The following is a 26,669-nucleotide window of genomic DNA, read 5'->3' on the forward strand; positions in this document are numbered from 1 at the left end:
GCTAGTGCAGATTCATTCCACAGAGTGAGTACTGACCATTTCCTAAATTTCTGACAATATACTTCTACATCATCCTGACCCTGGCATAAAGCCAGCAGATTTTTCTCAGCCTGATCCACTGAATTAGGCTCATCGTAAAGCAATCCGAGCGCCAGGAAAAATGCATCAACATTACTCAATGCAGAATCTCCTGGTGCAAGAGAAAACGCCCAGTCCTGTGGGTCGCCGCGCAAAAAAGAAATAATAATCAAAACCTGTTGAATAGGATTACCAGAAGAATGAGGTTTCAAGGCCAAAAATAGCTTACAATTATTTCTGAAGCCAGGAACTTAGTTCTGTCACCAAAAAACAAATCAGGAATCGGAATTTTTGGTTCTAGCATCGATTTCTGATCAATAGTATCTTGAATCTTTTGTACATTTACAACGAGATTATCCATTGAGGAGCACAGAGCCTGAATATCCATGTCCACAGCTGTGTCCTGAAGCACTCTAATGTCTAGGGGAAAAAAAAGACTGAAGACAGAGCTAAGAAAAAAAAATGATGTCAGGATTTCTTTTTTCCCTCTATTGGGAATCATTGGTGGGGCTCCTTGTACTGTTATGGCTGGCAATCAGGCAACACAGCGTGCAGTAATCAGCGCACATACAGAGATCTGGCAATAACCAAAAACAATAGGACGAGCTCTGAGACGTGGAATCTCTGTAGACTGCAGTACCTGATCTATCCTCACACAACTATAAGCAGCAGTGGATTGCGCCTAACAACTACCTATGCAACTCGGCACTGCCTGAGGAGCTGACTAGCCTGAAGATAGAAATACAAGCCTGACTTACCTCAGAGAAATACCCCAAAGGAATAGGCAGCCCCCCACATATAATGACTGTTAGCAAGATGAAAAGACAAACGTAGGAATGAAATAGATTCAGCAAAGTGAGGCCCGATATTCTAGACAGAGCGAGGATAGCAAAGAGAACTATGCAGTCTACAAAAAACCCTAAAACGAAAACCACGCAAAGGGGCAAAAAGACCCACCGTGCCGAACTAACAGCACGGCGGTGCACCCCTCTGCTTCTCAGAGCTTCCAGCAAAAGACAATAGCAAGCTGGACAGAAAAAAACAGAAAACAAACTAGAAGCACTTATCTAGCAGAGCAGCAGGCCCAAGGAAAGATGCAGTAGCTCAGATCCAACACTGGAACATTGACAAGGAGCAAGGAAGACAGACTCAGGTGGAGCTAAATAGCAAGGCAGCCAACGAGCTCACCAAAACACCTGAGGGAGGAAGCCCAGAGACTGCAATACCACTTGTGACCACAGAAGTGAACTCAGCCACAGAAATCACAACAGATATCATTTTAAGATAGCCAAATCTAAAAAATCCCCACTCCAACTTCCAAAAATATTAAGCTTTGATATTTATGAGTCTTTTGGGTTGTTTGAGAACATAGTTGTTGATCAATATTAAAACTAATCCTCTAAAATAATGCCTAATAATTCTGCACACAGTGCATGTTGTATGTACTGTATGTCTATATGTATGTTGTATATGTATGTACATACTGCATGTCTACATGTATGTTTTATGTCTACATGTATGTCTACATGTATATACTGTATGTCTACATGTATGTACTGTATGTCTACATGTATGTACTGTATGTCTACATGTATGTACTGTATGTCTACATGTATGTACTGTATGTCTACATGTATGTACTGTATGTCTACATGTATGTACTGTATGTCTACATGTATGTACTGTATGTCTACATGTATGTACTGTATGTCTACATGTATGTACTGTATGTCTACATGTATGTACTGTATGTCTACATGTATGTACTGTATGTCTACATGTATGTACTGTATGTCTACATGTACAGTGGGGCAAAAAAGTATTTAGTCAGTCAGCAATAGTGCAAGTTCCACCACTTAAAAAGATGAGAGGCGTCTGTAATTTACATCATAGGTAGACCTCAACTATGGGAGACAAACTGAGAAAAAAAAAATCCAGAAAATCACATTGTCTGTTTTTTTAACATTTTATTTGCATATTATGGTGGAAAATAAGTATTTGGTCAGAAACAAACAATCAAGATTTCTGGCTCTCACAGACCTGTAACTTCTTCTTTAAAGGGACACTGTCACCTGAATTTGGAGGGAACAATCTTCAGCCATGGAGGCGGGGTTTTTGGGTGTTTGATTCACCCTTTCCTTACCCGCGAGCTGCATGCTGGCTACAATATTGGATTGAAGTTCATTCTCTGTCCTCCGTAGTACACGCCTGCGCAAGGCAATCTTGCCTTGTGCAGGCGTGTACTATGGAGGACAGAGAATGAACTTCAATCCAATATTGCAGCCAGCATGCAGCCAGCAGGTAAGGAAAGGGTGAATCAAACACCCAAAAACCCCGCCTCCATGGCTGAAGATTGTTCCCTCCAAATTCAGGTGACAGTGTCCCTTTAAGAGTCTCCTCTTTCCTCCACTCATTACCTGTAGTAATGGCACCTGTTTAAACTTGTTATCAGTATAAAAAGACACCTGTGCACACCCTCAAACAGTCTGACTCCAAACTCCACTATGGTGAAGACCAAAGAGCTGTCAAAGGACACCAGAAACAAAATTGTAGCCCTGCACCAGGCTGGGAAGACTGAATCTGCAATAGCCAACCAGCTTGGAGTGAAGAAATCAACAGTGGGAGCAATAATTAGAAAATGGAAGACATACAAGACCACTGATAATCTCCCTCGATCTGGGGCTCCACGCAAAATCCCACCCCGTGGGGTCAGAATGATCACAAGAACGGTGAGCAAAAATCCCAGAACCACGCGGGGGGACCTAGTGAATGAACTGCAGAGAGCTGGGACCAATGTAACAAGGCCTACCATAAGTAACACACTACGCCACCATGGACTCAGATCCTGCAGTGCCAGATGTGTCCCACTGCTTAAGCCAGTACATGTCCGGGCCCGTCTGAAGTTTGCTAGAGAGCATTTGGATGATCCAGAGGAGTTTTGGGAGAATGTCCTATGGTCTGATGAAACCAAACTGGAACTGTTTGGTAGAAACACAACTTGTCGTGTTTGGAGGAAAAAGAATACTGAGTTGCATCCATCAAACACCATACCTACTGTAAAGCATGGTGGTGGAAACATCATGCTTTGGGGCTGTTTCTCTGCAAAGGGGCCAGGACGACTGATCCGGGTACATGAAAGAATGAATGGGGCCATGTATCGTGAGATTTTGAGTGCAAACCTCCTTCCATCAGCAAGGGCATTGAAGATGAAACGTGGCTGGGTCTTTCAACATGACAATGATCCAAAGCACACCGCCAGGGCAACGAAGGAGTGGCTTCGTAAGAAGCATTTCAAGGTCCTGGAGTGGCCTAGCCAGTCTCCAGATCTCAAAAGCAATCTAGAGCAAAGCCGCCGCACAGCCCTTCCTTAACCAACAGCGATACACACGGTGTGCGTGTCACTTCTTATGGATCCGACTCTCCGGTCGAGGTGCACACTGGAAACAAGTCACGCCACTGGTACTATGTAAGAAGAGGCGGCAACACTCACCGGTCCTGTGCGGTCCAAGCATTTATTAACAAAACACAAACATGGTATCTTCACGGCATCGGGAAACAGACGAACAGGGAGGTGAGCAGGATGTGACGACGGCCGTTTCGCGCCGACGATAGCGCTTCCACGGGTCTGTGACCCGTGGAAGCGCTATCGTCGGCGCGAAACGGCCGTCGTCACATCCTGCTCACCTCCCTGTTCGTCTGTTTCCCGATGCCGTGAAGATACCATGTTTGTGTTTTGTTAATAAATGCTTGGACCGCACAGGACCGGTGAGTGTTGCCGCCTCTTCTTACATAGTACCAGTCTCCAGATCTCAACCCTATAGAAAACCTTTGGAGGGAGTTGAAAGTCCATGTTGCCAAGCGAAAAGCCAAAAACATCACTGCTCTAGAGGAGATCTGCATGGAGGAATGGGCCAACATACCAACAACAGTGTGTGGCAACCTTGTGAAGACTTACAGAAAACGTTTGACCTCTGTCATTGCCAACAAAGGATATATTACAAAGTATTGAGATGAAATTTTGTTTCTGACCAAATACTTATTTTCCACCATAATATGCAAATAAAATGTTAAAAAAAACAGACAATGTGATTTTCTGGATTTTTTTTTCTCAGTTTGTCTCCCATAGTTGAGGTCTACCTATGATGTAAATTACAGACGCCTCTCATCTTTTTAAGTGGTGGAACTTGCACTATTGCTGACTGACTAAATACTTTTTTTGCCCCACTGTATGTCTACATGTATGTACTGTATGTCTACATGTATGTACTGTATCAGAAACACATGGGCTACTTGCACATTGAACAAGTCTGTAGGAACATATCAACTAAATACCCTGTTTTTTCCATCTTTTGTCTAGCACTTGCTTATTACTGTGATTTTTTTACAACAGAGTATTTTTATCCTCCCTGTGCTCTTTTGTGTCTTCATGTTTCTTGGTGGTGCGTGAACATATTCCTACAGACTTGTTCAATGTGCAAATATCCCATGTGTTTCTGGTTCTATAATTGTTCTCTTGTTTCTACAATACTGGGGAGTCCACCACTCCTTATGGGTCATTTGTACTAAAGCTGTTCCATCCAGCGTGTCCACATGGATATTCCCTGTCTGAACCCTGTTTATGCAGGTTCTATACAGACAATCAGGTTTTTAAAGCTTGAGCTCAATGTGGACAAATCTGAACTCATTATCTTTCCTCCATCACGCATATCTTCCCTACCTGATCTATCTATCAAAATAAATGAAATCACACTTTCCCCTGTCCCCAAAATCCGCTGCCTCGGAGTAACCCTTGACTCTGCCCTGTCCTTCAAACCGCACATCCAAGCTCTCGCCACCTCCTGTCGCCTCCAGCTCAAAAATATTTCCAGAATCCGTCCTTTCCTCAACCCACACTCTACCAAAATGCTCGTGCATGCCCTAATCATCTCCCGCCTCGACTACTGCAACATACTCCTCTGTGGCCTACCTTCTAACACTCTCGCACCCCTCCAGTCCATCCTTAACTCTGCTTCCCCGTTAATTAATCTCTCTCCTCGCTACACTCCTGATTCACCTCTTTGCAAATCCCTTCACTGGCTCCCAATTTCCCAGCGTATCCAATTTAAACTACTAACACTGACCTACAAAGCCATCCATAACCTTTCTCCTCCGTATATTTCCACACTAATCTCTCAATATCTTCCCTCACGTAATCTCCGGTCCTCGCAAGACCTTCTCCTTTCCTCCACGCTTATTCGCTCCTCACTCAATCGCCTCCAAGACTTCTCCCGAATATCACCCATCCTCTGGAATTCAGTGCCCCAACACATCCGGTTATCCACTACTTTTGGATCCTTCAAAAGAAACCTGAAAACCCACCTCTTCAAGGAAGCTTACAGCCTATAAAGACCACACGGCCACCTCAACACCATTGGAGCAAGTGCAACCCTCTACCTCCTGTCTCCTTCCCCATAATCCTGTAGAATGTAACCGCGCAAGGGCAGGGTCCTCTTCCCTCTGTACCAGTCTGTCATTGTTAGTTTTGTTTACTGTAAGTGATATTTTTATTTTGATGTAACCCCTTCTCATGTACAGCACCATGGAATTAATGGTGCTATATAAATAAATAATAATAATCATAATAAATACATCAGATAGGGATTATATACATTAGTTAGGACTGCTCTATGTGGGTATACCTTGACGATTGGTGGAGCAGCTTAGTATACATTTTTTTGCAAAAACAAGTATCAACTAAATACCCTGTTTTTTTTTCTTCCATCTTTTGACTAGCACTTGCTTATTACTGTGATTTTTTTTTACAACAGAGTATTTTTGGTCTCACTGTGCTCTTTTGTGTCTTGTATGTACTGTATGTCTATACGTATGTACTGTATGTCTATATGTACTGTATGTCTATATGTATGTATGTTGTATGTCTATATGTATGTATGTTGTATGTCTATATGTATGTATGTTGTATGTATATATGTATGTATGTTGTATGTCTATATATGTTGCATGTATGCATGTTGCATGTACTGTATGCATGTTGCATGTACTGTATGCATGTTGCATGTACTGTATGCATGTTGCATGTACTGTATGCATGTTGCATGTACTGTATGCATGTTGCATGTACTGTATACATGTTGCATGTACTGTATGCATGTTCTGTATGCATGTTGCATGTATTGTATGCATGTTGCATGTACTGTATGCATGTTCTGTATGCATGTTGCATGTACTGTATGCATGTTGCATGTACTGTATGCATGTTGCATGTACTGTATGCATGTTGCATGTACTGTATGCATGTTGCATGTACTGTATGCATGTACTATATGTCTATATGTATGTACTGTATGTCTATATGTATGTTGTATGTACTGTATGCATGTACTGTATGTCTATGTATGCTGTATGTCTATATGTATGCTGTATGTCTATGTTGCATGTGCTGTATGCCTATGTTGCATGTGCTGTATGCCTATGTTGCATGTGCTGTATGCCTATGTTGCATGTACTGTATGCCTATGTTGCATGTACTGTATGCCTATGTTGCATGTACTGTATGCCTGTTGCATGTACTGTATGCCTGTTGCCCGCAGATCCAAACACAGCCAGCAGACCCTCCCGGCCGCAGACCCCAGCACCGCCCCGCCCGCAGATCCCAGCATAGGCAGCAGATCCACTGCGCAGACAAGCCCGCAGATCCCAGCACCACCCACAGCCCAGTCAATTTATTAGGGGCCCCGGGGGGATACATTGGGGGGTTAATTGAAAGTAGTGGACAACCCCTTTAATTTTTTCAAGGAAAATTTACAAAAACTTTTTTTTAAGGAACCTATTCAGTTTTGAAGTGACTTTGGGGGTCCAATATGTTGGAAACTCCCCAAAGTGATACGATTTGAAAAACAACACCCCTCAACCTATTCAATTTTTTTTCCAGGTAGTTTGTTAACCCTTCAGGCTCTTTTCAGGAACTAATGCGAAGTGGCATAACAGGAATGAAGAAATGTATTTTTACCATCTAAATGCTGATAACATCTGAATAGACCACTGTAGTCGGCAGACTCTAAGGCCATTATTTGGCCAAGAATTGCCATGGCAAACATCAAGATCACACAATTAAGATATCAAGGTGCAGATGGGGTTAAATATGCATCCCCTACACCCTGTTAACCATCTATATGCTGCAGCCATTGACAACAGAATTTAAGGGGATAAACAGTTATAGTCGATACCAACATTGATCAAGGCTGATGCAGCAGATTGTCAGCTATAGTGTACAGCCGACAGCTACAGGATTGGTCTCTTATAATGCAGGTCAGTAAAAAGACATATTGGTGGTCACTAAGGGGTTAAACATGCAACTGTTCTGTAATTTATGCCAAATACACTGAAAATTGGGTCAGAGTTGGCCTGTATCTGTGTAGTGGGTGTGCAGCTGCAGAACGCGCCTGGAGGTACTGTATTTTCTGGCGTATAAGACTACCTTTTAACCCCTGAAAATCTTCTCAAAAGTCGGGTATCGTCTTATACGCCAGGTGTCGTCTTATAGGGCAGGTGCGGAGTAATCTGCGGTCGCCGCATATTGTTGGGGGAGCGACCCCAATGACGAGGTGAGGGGGCGCCTCACCGGGAAGGTGTAAGTGAAGCAGAGGCAGAGAAGGAGATAATAGGATACAAGGGCGAGCCAGATTAGTGAAAGAGGAGTGTTTTTCTAGGCACAGCACCGCTCTCTCTCTTTTTTGCATTACCCCTGGCATCCCAGACGCTGACAGTTTGCTTCACTTACACCTTCCTGGTGAGGCGCTCCCTCACCTCGTCATCGGGACCACTCCCCCCCCCCCCCCCCCTTCCCCCCCCCCCCCCACTATATACGTCGACCGCAGATTGCTCCGCACCCACCCTATAAGACGACACCCAGCATATAAGACAACCCCCGACTTTTGAGAAGATTTTATATTTTAACTGGAAAAGTTGGGGGTCGTCTTATATGCCCAGTCGTCTCATACGCTGGAAAATACGGTACATCTCATATACAGTACTTACCTGCTCTAATGTCTGGCTTGGTAAATGAGGCTCAGTCATTGTTAGGCCGTAGCGCTGGGTAGCCAAATTCCTCATCTCACTGTATGTGGCCCAGTCATGGAGTGCTACAGTTGTCAAATTATAGAAAGTTTTATCCAGATAATGGGTCACATAGGCTGCAAAACAAAGAACAACCAGTAGTTAGTCCGCCATACCGCATGTAAGTGGTGGAGCACAGAAGACAAGTCACTTTTTGTTTACATGGCATTAGGCTAGGTTCAGATTGCGTTAGTGCAATCCGTTTAGCGCCTAGCGTTAGCGGATTGCGCTAACGCAATGTGTTGTAAAGGGGTCGCGTTAAATGTCCCCGCTCTCGCAGATCGGAGATCTGCGAGAGCGGGGAACGGACCGCGGGCGCGCCTCAGACGCTGCAAGCAGCGTCCGCGGCGCGCCACAAAACACCGGCACATCGCTAGCGCATGCTGAAAATGGCACACGCTAGTGATGCGCGTCCCCATTGCTGTTAATGGGCGCACTAACAGACGCGTTGCACGGCGTTAATTTCGCCGTGGAACGCTGTCCGTTAGTGCGGTCCCATTAACGCAATGGGAACCTAGCCTTATGGGTAGTTATTTTAATCTGCAAATTTTTATTCTCTTTCTCCTCATCCTTAAAGAGCCATTACAATTTTTTTTATTTTTCTGTGTACATATCCATATGGCAGCTTATTTTTTGCAGGACATGTTGTAGTTTCGAATGACGTCTTTCATTATTGAGAATTAAAGTGTAGAGAAATTGTGAAAAAAATGCAATTCGAGCATTTTTTTTTATTTTACATTGTTCACTCTATGGTAAAAGTTACTCTTCATTATTCTACAAGTTAGTACCATTACGACATTACCAAACTTGCAGAGACTTATTTAAAGTGGTATTCCCATCACCAAGATCCTATCACATAGGTGTAATAATAAGAATATTAGCAAGTATATCGGATCAGAGATGTAGTATAGTTCTTCTGATTTGCTATGTCACTTACTCCATATGTGCAGGGCATTGCAGTAGCAAGCTTCGATAGTTACAACCACTAACCTTAATTAACTGTCACTATATCAGCAGTCATAACCATGGATACGGAAGCTACTGCAATGGGTTAAACTTGAAGAATTTACTTAAATTGGTATTGCCATCTCCAAAAAACCTATCCCAATATGTAGCAGGTGTAGTAATGTTAATATTAGTAAATACATTCAATTAGAAATGTAGTATAGCTCTTCTGATAAGATATGTCACTTAACTCATGTGCAGGGCATTGCAACTTGGATTTTCGTTTGTGTGGCCATTTGCCAAGACATTTAAAATTCTTATTACCGTATATACTCGAGTTAAGCCGAGATTTTCAGTCCACTTTTTTGGGCTGAAAGTCCCCCTCTCAGCTTATACCCAGGGGTCGGCATGGGAGGGGAGCGGGGGCTGTCTAATTATACTCACCTGCTCCTGGCGCGGTCCCTGCTTCCTCGCCGCTGCAGCTTCTTTCTGTAGTGAGCGGTCACATGGTACCGCTCATTACAGTAATGAATATTAGCCTCCATCTCCCATAGGGGTGGAGCCGCATATTCATTACTGTAATGAGCAGTAACGGTGACCGCTCACTACAGGAAGAAAATGCTGTCGGCGCCGTTGTGTCTTCCGCAGTGACGCTCAGGTCAGAGGGCGTGGTGACGCGATTAGTGCGTGCCGCCCTCTTCCTGAACGTCGGTGCAGAGGACGGGGATGACACGCGGCGGTCAGCAGGTGACTATAGCAAGTGCCGGGAACCGGAGAGGTGCGTATGTAATTTTTTAATTTTTTTAATTGCAGCAACAGCATATGGGGCAAATATCTGTATGGAGCATCTTATGTGGCCATGTGCAGCATTATATGGGGGCAAATATCTGTATGGGGCATCTTATGTGGCCATGTGCAGCATTATATGGGGCAAAAATCTGTATGGGGCAACTTATGTGGCCAAGTGCAGCATTATATGGGGGCAAATATCTGTATGGGGCATCTTATGTGGCCATGTGCAGCATGATATGGGGCAAATATCCGTATGGGGCCATGTGCAGCATGATATGGGGCAAAGATCTCTATGGGGCATCTTATGTGGCCATGTGCAGCATGATATGGGGGCAAATATCTGTATGGGGCATCTGTATGGGGCCATGTGCAGCATTATATGGGGCCATGTGCAGCATGATATGGGGGCAAATATCTGTATGGAGCATCTTATGGGGCCATAATACACATTTGTGGAGCATTATATGGGGCAAATGTCTGTATGGAGCATCTTATGGGGTCATAATCAACATTTGTGGAGCATTATACGGGGCAAATATCTGTACGGGGCATCTTATGTGGCCATGTGCAGCATTATATGGGGCAGTTATCTCTATGGAGCATCTTATGGAGCCATGTGCAGCATTATATGGGGCAAATATCTGTATGGAGCATCTTATGGGGCCATGTGCAGCATTATATGGGGCACTTATCTGTATGGAGCATTTTATGGGGCCATAATCCACATTTGTGGAGCATTATATGGGGCAAATGTCTGTATGAAGCATCTTATGAGGCCATAATCCGCATTTGTGCAGCATTATATGGGGCATATTTTAATATGGAGCATCTTATGGGGCCCATCGTGAACTGTATGGAGCATTATATGGGGCTCCTGATTCAATATGGATATTCAAAAACACTTAACCTACTGATGTCTCAATTAATTTTACTTTTATTGGTATCTATTTTTATTTTTGACATTTACCAGTAGCTGCTGCATTTTCCACCCTTGGCTTATACTCGAGTCATTAAGTTTTCCCAGTTTTTTGTGGCAAAATTAGGGGGGTCGGCTTATACTCGGGTCGGCTTATACTCGAGTATATACGGTATTTCATCGACGGAGATATTTGAGGACCTGTTTCATAGTATGCCAAGCTGATGGTCTTATTGATGTCAAGTGAGATAGATATAACAATTTGATCTATTTTTTTTCATATGAATTGACTGAAAATACACAATTCTGCCTTTTACAGATTTTTTTCTCTCGCTATGGCATTTACCAAATTGGATTAAGCAATCTAATGTTTTGATGGACCAGACTTTCATGGACACGGTGATACCAAACACTTTAATAATGTCTAATTTATTTTTAATGTGGGAATCGGTCGTTGATTCAGATTTTTACATTTTGCTTTATTTTTCATTTTATTTTTTGCTCCCCTCTGGGGACTTTAATCTGTGACAGTCCGATGGGTTATATAATATATGGTTATACCACAGTATTTCAGAATATAGTGTAAGTCGCTAAGCTTTACAGGAGTTAAAAAAATATATATAGCAGGGACAAGGTCCTTCAGCAGGTATGCTCCATTGAAATGTCACTGTTTCAGATTGTCCGTGACATTAAAAAGGTTAACAGCAGCAATCGGAGCTTAGGTGCGGGCTATGGAATATAGCTGGCATCAGCTGCATGTGGAGGAATCTCAGCTCCTGAACCCTCTCCTTACATGGGCACCCCCTGCAATCATGTACACAATAATCCATTACAGAGTTAATGTTGCACTCAAGAATGAGAGTCTGTTGTTATGTACTGCTGATTAGCTTTTTTTTTTCTTTTTTAAAAACACGTCTGCAAAAAAGACAAACTACTCCTTGAAAGATGTACATTGTCCACACACTTGTAAGCAGGCATCAGGCACCTGTCCTATTAAAATAGGCAGCATGCAAAATATCTGCAGGCCTTGGTTGCATTAGAGACACCTGTTAAATGACGTCTTCACCCCCAGAATATGTAGCAAGATAATATAGGAGTTCTACATATGGAGTTTACTTAACATTACCTTTGATGTCAATAAACCGGTCAAAGAAACGGATGGGTGTCAGGGAGAAGAAATGGGCCAAGTCCTTCATACCAGTTTTGAACGGATTTCTTTCATCCAACTGTAGGTGAGTGTGAACAGACAGACGGAGGTCCTTCTCAATTTCCTTACAGAGTTTCTCTAACAAATGCTAAACATGTAAAACAGGAAATCAATAAAAGGGAAAGCAAAAAAGCAAATACATCCAAGATACAGACTGATGTGCCAGTTTTTGTGAAAAGCTGCCTACTTCAGAACGGTACACAAAGCGAGCATAGAATTTACACCCTTACTAACTTTGCAACTGCAGCTTAATTTTGTCTGTTAAGATGAGACCATGTACCATTTCTTTATGTCAATAAATGTGGTCGCTGTACGAACCAGTTCCTACCTGACATCATGTGCGGCTCTTCATCTTATTAGCCGGCCTGGCAAGATGTCAATGTTATGATGTGATGCACATGTGACATAGTGACAGGCTTGCTAATCAAAAAAGGTTACGGACATGGCTCCTAGACCAGTACCTGCAAATTCATTTTCACCATCTATAGTATTTACAAAACTCGACGTCTTCCATTTCCCATCTTATACAGTGGCATGTGAAAGTTTGTGCACCCCTGGCCAAAATTACAGTTATTGTGAACAGTTAAGCACGTTGAACATGAAATGATCTCTGAAAAGCGACGTTTCCTTTGTGTTTTAGGACAAAAAAAAAGTCAAATTTAATTTTTGAAAATTTACATAAAGGAAAATGGGCCAATGCAAAAGTTTGGGGACTCGTGGAGATTTGTGTGCTCAGATAACTTTGAAAAGATTTCAGACCTTAGCTTGTTAGGGTTATGGCTTGTTCACCATCGTTAGAAAAGGACAGCTGATTCAAATTTCCCAGCTTTATAAAAACTCAGCCTATTCAATCCTTATGCCAAAAAAACAGCAGCCATTTTGTTTCTGCTAAGCAGCTGCCTAGCACTATAAGGCTATAAGAAGATAGCAAAGCATTTTCAAGTTGCCCTTTCCTCAGTTCGAAACGTAATTAAGAAATGCCAGTTAACAGGAACAGTGGAAGTCAAGATAAGGTCTGGAAGACCAAGCAAAATTTCAGTCAGCTGGTAGTAGGATTTCTAGAGAGGCCAATCCGAACCCCCGCTTGACAGCCAAAGATCTTCAGAAACATTTAGCAGACTTTGGAGTTGTGGTACATTATTCTACTGTTCAGAGACATCTGCACAAAAATGTCCTTCATGGAGACATCAAAAGAAAACCTCTCCTGCGTCCTCACCATAAAAATTCAGAGTCAGAAGTATGCAAAAGAACATCTAAACAATCCTGATGTATTTTGGAAACAAGTCCTGTGGACAGATAAGTTAAAATAGAACTCTTCAGCCACAATGATCAAAGGTAAGTGTGGAGAAAAAAGGGCACAGAATTTCATGAAAATAAGATCTCAGCAATCATTAAGCATGGGGAAGGGGGGGGGGGGGGAGAGGATCAATCATGCTATGTGGTTGTATTGAAATCAATGGCACGGGAACCTTTCACGGGAAGGCGAAGAATGAACTCAATGAAACTGCAGCAAATTCTTGATGCAAATATAACACAATCTGTAAAAAACTGAAGCTGAGAAGAGGATGGCTTCTACAAATGGATATTGATCCTTAACACAAGTCAAAATCCACAAAAAACTACCTCAAAAGGTACAAGCTGAAAGTTTTACAATAACCCTCAGTCCCCTGATCTGAACATCATTGAATGTCTGTGGCTAGAACTCAAAATAGCAGTGCATGCAAGGCGACCCTGAAATCTCACAGAACTGGAAGAATGGATGAAAATTCTTCAAAAACAAGAATTGAAATACTCTTGACTGGCTACAAAAAGCGTTTACAAACTGTGATCGTTTCAAAACAGTGTGCTACTAGCTACTAACCATGCAGGGTGCCAAAACCTTTGCATAGGCACATTTTTTCTTTTTGAAGTTTTAAAAATATAAAAAATGAAAATATATCTATATGTTTTTAATAGAATACCAGGAAAAGAAAAATTTTTGGTACTCACCGTAAAATCTCTTTCTTGGAGCCTTCATTGGGGCACAAGTAACCATGGCCAGATATGCCAAAAATGGGCACACTGGACGTGGACCTGATGGCGTCTCGGATGAACCATAAGGTTCCTCAGTACATAACCAGGTCCCAGGATCCTTAGCCAAAAAAAGTAAATAGCTCCTCCTCCACAGTATACACCCAAAGACAGGCACAAAGTACCTCAGTTAGTGCTAAAGCAGGAGAAGCAACCAAAACGCAACATATGTGCCAGCCCAACAACAAAGGCACTTAGGCCCAATAGTGGTACAAACAATTAAGGAGAGTGCGGTGTCCCGAATGAAGGCTTCAAGAAAGATTTTACGGTGAGTTACAAAAATCCTTTCTTCTTTATCGCTTCATTGGGGGACACAGGTAACCACAGGATGTCCTAAAGCAGCCCCCAAGGCTTGGAACAGAAAGAATGCAAAGAAAAAACAGACTCAGGTCGGCTGATGCGTAACCGAAGCCTGCAGCACCTTCCTTCCTATGTCTGCATCAGATGAGTCATGAGTATGAACCCTGTAAAACCTTGCGAAGGTGTGCAAAGATGACCAGGTCACAGCCTTACAAATCTGTGAAGCCAAGGCCTGGTGACAAACTGCCCAGGAAGGAGTTCTCCAGGGAATGGACCAGAGAGGAAAATAGAGAAGCAAGGAGAATGTCTTAATAATGTGAAATGAAAGACCACGTTAGGTAGAAAGGAAGGAACAGGTCTGATAACTACCTTGTCCTGATGTAGAATCAGGAATGCAGAACGGCAGGATAATGTTGCTAACTCAGAAACTCTCCTGAAGGCCATAATGGCAACTAAGAAGGCAACTTCCCATGACAGAAGAGAAAACGGCATTGTCCTGAATGGGCTAAAAAAAGGAGCTCGCTGGAGTGCACCAAGGACAAGGTAAAGATCCCATGGATCTATTGGGGAACGATAAGGAGGTGCCAGGTGGGGCGTGTCCTAGCTGGCTATGTGAGAGGATGCACAAAGGTGATCTCCCGCCGACAAACCTGCTTTAATCCTGCACAGCCAAAGGGTCCAGGCATCGATGGAATCGACTTGCGTTCACGGAGAGTGGATATGCCGTAGAGGAGACAGCGAGATGCGTGCGCGGGAGAAGGAGGCAACATTCAAGATGGCGCAGCTGCCAAGCTGAAGAAATATGCATGAGTGGAGGGCGCGGGGGAAGCAGCTGCTGATACCGGTGCCGACTCCGATTCAGAGGAGGAGGAAGCGATGTCGGATAAGAAGACTAAGCCGCAGTATGGGGCAGGAGCAGGTAACATGGAGGCAGCAGCTGGGGGCCAGGAAGAGACGGAGCCTGAGGGTGAGCCGACCCTGAGGGATGTATTTGTCTTGGTTACATCATGTAAGCAGACTTTGAATGTGCTGACTCGGCAGGGACAGGACATACAGGGGGAAATAACAAATATAAATGCAGACATGCAGAAAACAGATAAACGTATGGGTGCAGTGGAGGGGAGGGTGAGCACCACAGAAGATCATGTAGTCAAATTGCAGAAAGCTGAAAGGAAGTTTGTACAACAACTGTCAGAACTGGCTGCAAAAAATGAGGATCTTGAGAATAGATCCCAAAAGAACAATATCCGGATGGTGGGAGTACCGGAGAAAACGGAGGAGAGGAATCCTACTGAGTTTATGGAAAATTGGCTGAGGGACAAGTTTGGAGATGCGCCAGTGACAAAAGTCTTTGCAGTAGAAAGAGCTCATAGGGTCCGGCCACAGCCTCCTGCCCCTGGGTCTAATCCCCGTACCATGATTGCAAAGGTCCTTAATTATAGAGATTGGGACATTATCCTGAGGAAAGCCAGGGACCTAGAAGACCTCACAATCAATGGACAGAGGATTACCATATACCCGGACTATTCTGCTGCAGTCCAGAAGCAGAGGTTTACCAGCATTAAGAGAGGTCTAAGGGAATTGGGTGTGCAATACTCCATGATGTTTCCTGCGAGGCTACAGGTAGTGGCCTTTGACAGGGCTCAATTTTTTCTGACACCAGAGGACGCTACGCAGTGGATAGAGTTCAATGCCAAGAAATTGCAGGCCAAAAGAGACTGAGGATCAAAAGCAGTGCAGATGCGAGTTTTTACCACATACTTGAATATGGAGATTGACTCGTGTGTGTGTGTGTTCTTTACTTGTTGGCTTGAACCCTTATCGGACTAAAAGCATTTATAATATACTGTCTGCTTTAGGATGCGGTTAAAGAAGAGTATAATTGGAGGTGGAGAAATCGGGACATTGAAAAGTTACTGTGAATTGTATTATTTTTATACTGTTTGTATCAGTGTAATTTAAGATGTTGATACGTATTGATGATTACAATATGGCGGAAGGTGGGTGGGAAAGAAGAGTGCGGAGGAATTCTCATTGTGAGTGTACGAAACAGGATTAGTTTAGACTAAGGCTGGGTTCACATTACGTTTCCACAGTCCGTTAGACGGACTGCGTTACACTGCGGCATATCGCGGTGTAACGCAGTCCTTTAACGCCGCCATTAAGCCCTACGTAGGATGCATCGCTAGCGCATGCCCAAAATGGGCGTGCGCTAGCGATATGCTGTCTTTGACGGACCCTGGGATGTGGGCTACAGTCAGTGCTTCCGGGTCCGTCACCGCTAGTGCAGATAAAGCATCTGCTAGCTCTATCTGCGCTAGCATGTCAGCACTTGCGTTATCACAGCCCGTTTAACGCATGTGTTGAACGGGCTGCTTTAACGCAATGTGAACCCAGCCTAAGCTAGTTACCGGAGAGTGTTTGTGCTGGGCAAGAGGAGCCCCACTCTTGATGAGAGGTAGAACAGTATGTTCTGGGAAGGGATTGGGAGGGATCTGGGAGTTAGATGGTTGGGGGGGTTAGACAGCTCGTATGGGAAAGGGAGGATAATTTACAGTCCACTAAGTTATGTAACTTAGACACACTTGGTGAAGGAGAAGGTTGATATATTACATAGAAATTTGATACAGAAAGCATATCATTCTACATTCTCTACTTACTCTATCGGAGTATCGGTCTTGATTCTTTCATGTACACGGTATGGAGAGGTGGAGGTGCATACTGACACGGACGGGCAATACGTAGTTGTGATATGTAGAATGTTTGGTGTGCTGCTGTGTGTGGTGGCCATGTATATCCCCCACTTCCTTACTCTAGTAGGAAGATAAGGGAAGTGATGGAGCTGACCGGATGTAGGGGGGAATTCCTCTCAATTATTGGAGATCTCAACAATATATGTGACGAATTCTGTGATATAAACAAAAATACTCAGAATAGGACTCAGAGCCATATTACTGCATTTGGTACATATATTCAAGATATTGGGCTAGTAGATATATGGAGAGTTAGACATGTTGGGGAACGGGGATATTCATGCTACTTTCCAGCGCATGGCACCCTGTCCAGAATAGATATGGCCCTTGGGAATGTGATGTTGGATTCGATGGTAAGGAATGTGAAATATCTGTCTCGGGCCATTTCATACCATAGTCAGATGAGGTAGAACTGCAGTCAGCGGGGACACAGGCTGGGCATAGGGGAGTGGAAATTTCACCCTGCTTGGCTATACAGCTTGGATTTAGAGAACATACTATGGGAAGTGGACGAATACTTTGTTATTAAAGGGAACCTGTCAGCCCCAAAATCGAAGGTGAGCTAAGCCCACCAGCATCAGGGGCTTATCTACAGCATTCTGTAATGCTGTAGATAAGCCCCCGATGTATCATGAAAGATGAGAAAAAGAGATTAGATTATACTCACACAGGAGAGGTCCCGCTGAGGTCCGGTCCGATGGGCGTCGCGGTCCAATCTAGGGCCTCCCATCTTCTTACGATGACGTCCTATTCTTGTCTTCATGCTGCGGCTCCAGCGTACTTTGTCTGCCCTGTTGAGGACAGAGCAAAGTACTGCAGTGCGCAGGCGCCAAGCCTTTCTGACCTTTCCTGGCGCCTGCAGTACTTTGCTCTGCCCTCAACAGGACAGAAAGTACGCCTGCGCCGGAGCCGCAGTGTGAATACAAGACGACGTAAGAAGATGGGAGGCCCCGGACCGAATCGCAACACCCATCGCACCGGGACCACCGCTGGGTGAGTATAATCTAAAGTCTTTTTCTCATCTTTCAGGATACATCCGGGGCTTATTTACAGCATTACAGAATGCTGTAGATAAGCCCCTGATGCTGGTGGGCTTAGTTCACCTTCAATTTTGGGGTGACAGGTTCCCTTTAATGAAGGAAGCGCTGACATATCTATCATTTGGGATGCTATGAAAGCATACTTGAGAGGACTGTTATTTACAGATATTAGCAGGTGTAAGTCGAGAACGAAACAGTTAGAGAACGAAACTATGGAGAAGTTAAGGAAGGCGGAAGCTGAGATGGTTACACTCAACACTAGTGTTGAGCATTCCGATACTGCAAATATTGGCTATCAGCCGATATTCGCTGTATTGGAATTACGATACAGAGTTCCGATACTTTTGCGATATCGGATACCGGAATCGGAAGTTCCTATAGTGCAATGATGCACTATAATGGAGTGTGGGCGGTGACTGTGTGCGTCTGTGCGGGCGGGGTCTGTGCGTGACCGTGGGGGGTGGGGGGGGGGTCTGTGCATGCCTGCTGGGGGTCTGCGCGGGCCTGCCAGGGCTCTGTGCGTGCGTGACGGGGCTCTGTGCCTGTGTGCACACTACAGTGACAGTGATTGACACATTAGCCAATGATGGGGCAGTAGTAGTCCATCATCCGGCTAATGTGTTGAATGAAAAAAAACTAAACAAAACATCAAACATACTACAAACATACTACATACATGCTACATACATACTACATACAAGCTACATACATGCTACATACAGTACATTCATACATTACATACAATACATACATACAGACATACAGTACATTAAACAGAGTTAATACTCACCATTACTTGTCACTTTGTTCCCCAAAGCCAGTGTCATCTGTAAAAAAATATGAAAATAACAAACAACCAATATACTCCCTGTCCGCAGAAATCCACGAGTGTCCCACGACGATCTCCCATAGAGAACGGCAGCATCAGCTGATGCGACCGCTTTCTAGGGGATCCAGGAACATAATGACGGGAGGAAGGTATCCTTCCGCCGCTGTAAAAAAATAGTCCCTAGTCTCACTTTTGGCATTGCTGTATGAGAAATTTTCCCACGCAGCAATTGCCATAAAGTAAGACTTTGTCCTAAGGTAACCTCTCAGTGATGCACTGCAGAAGCCATTGTCTCCTGTCAGTGTGTCACTGAGGATCCTATAGAGCAGTGACATCACCCGATGTCACTGTTCTATAGGGGAGATCATCGTGGGACACTCGTTATTAATTGGACTACGGCGGACAGGTAGTATATGGTTTATTATTTTATGTTTTTTTGCAGGCGCTGAAGTATGGTTAAATGAAGAATATTAAAATATTTTTTTCCTAATGTGTGTGTTTTATTAACCCTTTATTACTACTGGATTAATAATGGATAGGCATCTTATTGACGCCTCACCGTTATTAACCCGGCTTAATATCACCTTACAATAGCAAGGTGACATTAACCCCTTATTACCCCATATCCCACCGCTACACTGGAGTGGGAAGAGAGAGGCTAAGTGCCGGAATTGGCGCATCTTACAGATGCGCCATTTCTGGGGCGGCTGCGGACTGGCATGGCCCCTCTCTAGGCTATGAATATCAGCGTGAAGCTGTTTGCGTAGCCTTTCTGGCTATAAAAATTTTTTTGGGGGGTCCCCCTATTTTAATAGCCAGTAAAGACTACGCTGACAGCTGCGGGCTGATATTCATAGCAGGCTGCAGATATTGGTCCCTGGCCGTCAGCTTTCCCCCTCTGGCGCAGAAAATTGAGCGGGAGCCCACGCCGTTTCTTTAGTTTTTTTTTTTTTTTAAATTCAACGCTCATTAAGGCCTCTTTCACACTTGCATCAGTACGTGACCGTCGCTATGCGTCAGGCTGACATACCGACGCACGTTGTGAAATTTGTGCACGACATGGGCAGCGGATGCAGTTTTTCAACGCATCCGCTGCCCATTCTGAAGTCCGGGGAAGAGGGTGCGGAGCTTCGGCCGCGCATGCGCGGTAGAAAATGGCTGACGCGACGGACAAAAAACCTTCACTTTTACATTTTTTTGTGCCGACGGTTCGCCAAAACACGACGGATCCGTTGCACGACGGATGCGACGTGTGACCATCGGTCGCTAAAACAAGTCTATGGGTAAAAAACGCATCCTGCGAGCACATTTGCAGGATCCGTTTTTTTCCCAAAACGACATTGGCTTTGGAGAACAAAGTGACAAGTAATGGTGAGTATGAACTCTATGCAGTATGTGTGTAGCATGTATGTGTGTAGCATGTATGTGTGTAGCATGCATGTGTGTAGCATGTATGTGTGTAGCATGTACAATGCCTACAAGTAGTATTCAACCCCCTGCAGATTTAGCAGGTTTAATAAGATGCAAATAAGTTAGAGCCTTCAAACTTCAAACAAGAGCAGGATTTATAAATCTTATAAATCTTTATAAATCTTAAAAACCAAAATGTTTTGTTGCTCAGTTAAATTTTTATAAATTTTAAACATAAAAGTGTGGGTCAATTATTATTCAACCCCTAGGTTTAATATTTTGTGGAATAACCTTTGTTTGCAATTACAGCTAATAATCGTCTTTTATAAGACCTGATCAGGCCGGCACAAGTTCTTTGGGTGTCTCATGTGGACTTTAATCTTGAGCTCCTTCCACAAGTTTTCAATTGGGTAAGGTCAGGAGACTGACTAGGCCACTGCAACACCTTGATTTTTTGCCTCTTGAACCAGGCCTTGGTTTTCTTGGCTGTGTGCTTTGGGTCGTTGTCTTGTTGGGAGATGAAATGACGACCCATCTTAAGATCCTTTTTTTTTTTTATTTAATAGGTTTTTATTAAAGTCGAATATGAACAATACAATTTATGCATTTTTCCATTATTTTACAAAATTTTTACATGTTCCAAATCCCCAACAAAACCCGAACCTCCCCCTCACCTGACAGCTCATACCCATTTATACTTTTGTTACCAGTATTGATGGTTCTTTGAGCCATTTGACTCACTTATGTCCGCTTGTTCCTTTAGCACTCTCTTCCTTTCAGAGGCCCTCATCCTCCCATTTCCCATAACTACTCATCCTAGCTCGAGCCACGGAGACCACATTTTGTCAAACGTTTCTATTTTCCCACGTCTTTTGTAGACCCCCTTTTCCAAATTGAGACCATGTTTAACATATTTCAGAAATTCACCCCTTGTAGGCGGTTCCTCCTTGATCCAGTTCCTTGCTATTACCTTCCTTGCCATATATAATAGCCTAGCTATTGCTATCTTCCAGGTGTTGTCCACTCTAATTTCCTCTACATGTCCCAGTATACACACTATCGGATCTCTCGGCACTCTGCATTTATACGCCCCTTCCACACGGCTCATTACCACCAACCAGAAAGCAACCAGTCTTGGACATGTCCACATCATGTGGTATATTCCTGCATTCTCAGTCTTACATCTCGGGCATTCAGAGTCAGCACGCAACCCCGCTCTGCACAACACTTCCGGTGATTTATAGACTCTGTGCAAGATGTACAGCTGCGATAGTCTATACGGCTCGCTCAGTGACACTCGTGGAACCCACTCCAACACCGACTCCCAGGTTTCATCCTCCATTGGGCCTAAATCTCTTTCCCATTTCGCTCTCGCTTTTAGGGGGAAGTCTAGCAAATATGCATGTAGAAGGTCCTTATAAAGGGTGGTAATGACTCCCCTTGTGGATCCTTCCCCACACACGTATTCCAGAACTATGTCCTCCTGGATCTCAATACCACCGCCCTTGTTTTGAGCTTTAAAAGCATGTTTCATCTGAGCATATTGATACTCCCCAGTCGGTCTCAATCCAAACTCCCCTTGCAGCTGCGAAAAGGACTTTAATCCTCGTTGTTGAACTATCTGAGCCACCAAGTGGATTCCTTTGGCCTGCCACTCCGCCAGCACTCCAAGGGCCGCAAACTCAACCAAATTATTATTAAGCCATATCGGTGTAAATTTAGTCAGCCCCGTAACCCCCCAAATCTGTCGCAGTCTGGTCCATAATTCATGTATCAAAAACATAGTTGGGTATAATTTCCCCAATACTTTCAAGGTGCCATCCTCCAGACACTGCGCCACCGGTCGTCGGTCCGTCACCCTCTCCATCAAGTGCTGTACCGCACTGGCAGACGCCTCCCGCGCCCAGCCCTTCAAATGCTGGCTTTGGGCTGCAAGAAAATATAACTCAGGATTGGGTAAAGCCAATCCTCCATCTTCCTTGGGTCGCTGAAGCGTCTCCAGGCGAATACGTGGGTACCGCCTCCCCCATATCAGACTTCTAAAAAGAGCACTAATCTGCCGGAATTTCCCACGTGGAATCCAAACTGGCGCATTATGTAGGACGTAAAGTAATTTGGGCATCAGAACCATTTTAATGAGATTAACCCTACCCACCACCGATAGGTGCAATTTATTCCACGCATCCACTTTTGCTTTAAGGGCGCCCATGAGAGGTGTCAAATTCCTATACAAAAACTCTGTAACTGGCATCGAGATCCATATTCCCAGGTATTTGAAAAGGGATGCCACCTTAAGCCGCCCCTCTCCCAATGGCTCACTTCTGCTCTCCTCCACCCCATCCACATCAAAGAGGACCGATTTATCCCAATTTATCCTCAATCCCGACAAGTCTCCAAATTTCCCAATGATCTCGATAGCCCCATTCAAGGCTTCATCCGGGTCCGCCAGGAACAGTAAGATGTCATCTGCATATAACGCGATCTTCTCCTCAACACTCCCATATCTGAACCCAGGGACCTCATCCGATTGTCGTATCTTGGCGGCCAGTGGCTCCACAGCTAAGGCAAACAGAAGGGGCGACAGTGGGCAAACCCGGCCTCGTACCTCTGGCCAACTTTATAGGCTGAGAGAGTTCCTCATTCACTCTAATTCTAGCTGTTGGTAGTGAATATAACAGTTGAGTCCACGCCACAAATTGCGGACCAATACCCATACACTTCAACACCCGCCAGAGATATCCCCACTCCACACTGTCAAACGCCTTATGGGCATCCAAGGACGCAATAACCCTTCGGCCACAGTTGTCAGACTTCAGCTGCAGGTTCATATGCAGCCTCCGCAGATTAACCGCTGTAGACCTGTCAGGCATAAAACCAGACTGATCCGGATGTACAAGGTTAGCAATGACGCTGGACAAACGGGTAGCTAACACCTTGGCCAAGAGCTTGACATCGATGGTTAACAGAGAGATTGGCCGATATGACTCAGGCTTCCCCAGATCCTTATCCTCCTTCGGAATAACCACTATAGTGGCCTCCCTCATAGATGCTGGGAGATACCCTTGGCGTCCAGCCTCCTCCAGTACCAACTTTAATCTAGGAATCAGCACTTCCTCCAAACTTTTATAGATTTCAGCTGGTAACCCATCGACCCCAGGTGCCTTCCCATTGGCCATAGACTTCAGCGCCCGACTCAGTTCCTCCTCGGTGATAGGGGCATCTAGGCTCACCCTATCCTCCTCACTCAATTTCGGAAGACCCAGACTCTCAAGGAAAATCTCCGTATCTCCGGTTGACTCATTGACCCTGGAGGAATATAAGTCCGCGTAGAAGTCCGCAAAGACCTTTATAATTTCAGGTGTTTCAAATACCCTGCTCCCCCCATCCGAAACCAACGAGTGCACATACGAGGTACTACGCTGAGCCGCGACTACCACCGATAGCATGTGACCCACTGTTTCTCCCTCCTGAAAATAAGCCACCCTCTGAAACTCCCGCTTCCTTTCAGCTTTTCCCAGCAGAATCTTTTCCATACAATTTTGCGCTATTCTCAGCCTTTTCTCTGCTTCGGAAGTCCCCAGCACTACCATCTCGTCCTCTGCGGCTTTCAGCTCCTCCATCCCACCCTCTCCGCCTCCCTTGTTCTCCTCTTACACCTACTAATGTCTCTAAATAGTAACCCTCTCAGGAACGCTTTCATTGCATCCCAAACAGTTAGAGCATCTGCACTCCCATCATTTAAAACAAAGAATTCCGTCACCTCCTTCCCTATACCGTCCAAGTCAATACTCTAACCAGTTAGGATGGATCTTCCATTCTCTCCCACTTGCGGTCCGTGTCCCCAACAACCTAACCTCCACCTCAATTGGACTGTGATCCGAAAGGGCCCTCGACAGATAACGCACCTCTCCCACCATTGTGTCCAACAGGCGGTTACCCAGCGCCATATCAATTCTGGATAGCGTAGCATGAGCCGGCGAGTAGCACGAGTACCCTCTCTCCCCAACATGTCTAACTCTCCATAGATCAATCATGCCTATTTCACGCACATAGGTACCAAATGTTGTAGTGTGCCCCTCCGACCTGTTCTGGGTGTTCTTATTTTTATCCCAAAAGTCGTCACAGATATTGTTCAAATCCCCAATAATTAAGAGTGGTAGTGGTTCCCATCGTTCCACCTTCTCCAACACCTCCCTGATCTTCTTACTTGAATATGGAGGTGGAATATACATTGCCGCAACACACAATCTCACTCCATACAATATACATTGTATCACCACATACTGACCCTCAGCATCCACGCATACTTTCACCTCTTCATACTGCACTCCCATCGGCACCAACACTGACACCCCTCTTGAGTACGTCGAAAAGGTAGAATGATACCCTTTCTGTATCCACCGTCTATTCAGTACATCCACTTTCTCCTGTATCAAGTGCGTCTCTAACAAGCATATCATAGAAGCCCGCTGATCCTTCGCATACTGCAAGCTCGCAGCTCTTCTTGACTTATCCGCCAGACCTCTCACATTCCAACTCAATATCTTAAAGCGGTCTCCTATTATGTGACTCATCATCTTTAATTATGTCGTTACTCCCGATTCTGAGCTGTCTAACTTCCCTCCCCACCCTTACCCCACCCCCCCCTCCCCCACACCCCCCAATACTATACATTCTGCCTCTTATCAAGAGTGGGGCACCATCACCCATTGCGAACACTCTTGTTAGCGTAACCTTCTCCTTCCGCCTCCCGCTACCGTTTATAACAGAATTCGGCGCAAGTCTTAGAAGAACAATATAATTCAACCTGTATTACATTACAACTACAAGAAACTAAATAAACTTTAGTACGCTGCACACCCCCGGCAGGCATGCACAGACCCCCGGCAGGCACGCACAGATCCCCGGCAGGCCCCGCACAGACCCCCGGCAGGCACGCACAGACCCCCGAGAGGCCCGCACAGACCCCCGAGAGGCCCGTACAGATCCCCGGCAGGGCCACACAGACCCCGCCCGCACACACAGACACGCACAGTGTCCGCCCACACACCGCCCACACTCTTCCCCCCTCCGGAACAGGATGTAGAAGGACAGAAAGGGCTTGCATTGGTATTGGGTATTGGTATCGGCGATATCCGATATTTTTTGGATATCGGCCGATCCAATCCGATACCGATACTTCTGGATATCGGAAGGTATTGCTCAACACTACTCAACACCCAAAAGGCCAAAAGAAGATTAAGGGAAGCTCAGGAGAATGTGAATGAGATACTTTTGGAACAGGCAGAGAGGAAGAGGGAATTTCAGCAGCTGGCTTACTATCAAGGGGAAAAGGTGGGCCATATGTTATCGCTGGTGGCTTCTGCCCAGAGGGGTAACTCACACGCGCACTCTTTGAATTCAAGGGATGGCACGAAGATGTCGGATAATTCGGACATTTTGAATATTTTTACTGAATTCTATAAGGATCTATACCCCTCTCGGGTGGGAACATCAGTTGAAGGCACTGTGGCATTCCTAGAGGGGGTGAGACTTCCCAGATTGGAGAATGATGACAGAGAAAGCTTGAAGGCACCTATCACGGATGAGGAGTTAAGTAGAGCATTAGGGTCTATGGCAAAGGGAAAGGCGCCAGGGGGGAAATGGGTTACCAGTGGAAATTTTTAAAGGTATGGAGGAGGTGCTAATACCCAAACTTAGAATGATGCTGGAAGAGGCAAAGAATAGAGGGAGATTACCAACGTCTATGAGAGAGGCCATACATAGTACATACATAGTACATACATAGTACATACATACTACATACATACTACATACATACTACATACATACTACATACATACTACATACATACTACATACATACTACATACATACTACATACAATACATTCATACATTACATACATATAACATACAGTACATATAACAGTACATACTCACCATCACTTGTCACTTTGATCCCGAAGCCAGTGTCACCTGTAAAAAATATTAAAATAAACACTATACTCCCTGATCCGCAGAAATCCAATAAAAACAAGTGTCCCATGACGATCTCCCGTGGAAAGCAACAGCATCAGCTGATGGGACCGCTCTCCAGGGGCTCCAGGAATACAATGATGGAGGATATCCTTCCGCACTGTATTCCTCCGCCGCTGTAAAAAATAGTCTCTAGTCTCACTTGTGGCACTGCTGTGTGAGAAAGTTCCCACGCAG

General features: G+C 44.6%; 1 protein-coding gene across 1 annotated transcript in view; it reads right to left on the reverse strand.

Annotated features, from left to right (window-relative positions):
• WASHC4 (WASH complex subunit 4) overlaps window positions 1-26,669 on the reverse strand; it is a 178,439-nt gene that overhangs the window by 58,731 nt on the left and 93,039 nt on the right. Inside the window, exons 21-22 of the mRNA XM_069764473.1 lie at window positions 11,973-12,141; window positions 8,116-8,270 (exon numbers count right to left, since the gene is read on the reverse strand). Of these exons, the coding sequence (XP_069620574.1) occupies window positions 8,116-8,270; window positions 11,973-12,141 (324 nt within the window). The remainder of the gene's footprint in view (window positions 1-8,115; window positions 8,271-11,972; window positions 12,142-26,669) is intronic.

Source organism: Ranitomeya imitator, chromosome 4, assembly GCF_032444005.1.
Source record: "Ranitomeya imitator isolate aRanImi1 chromosome 4, aRanImi1.pri, whole genome shotgun sequence".
NCBI classification, from domain to species: domain Eukaryota; kingdom Metazoa; phylum Chordata; class Amphibia; order Anura; family Dendrobatidae; genus Ranitomeya; species Ranitomeya imitator.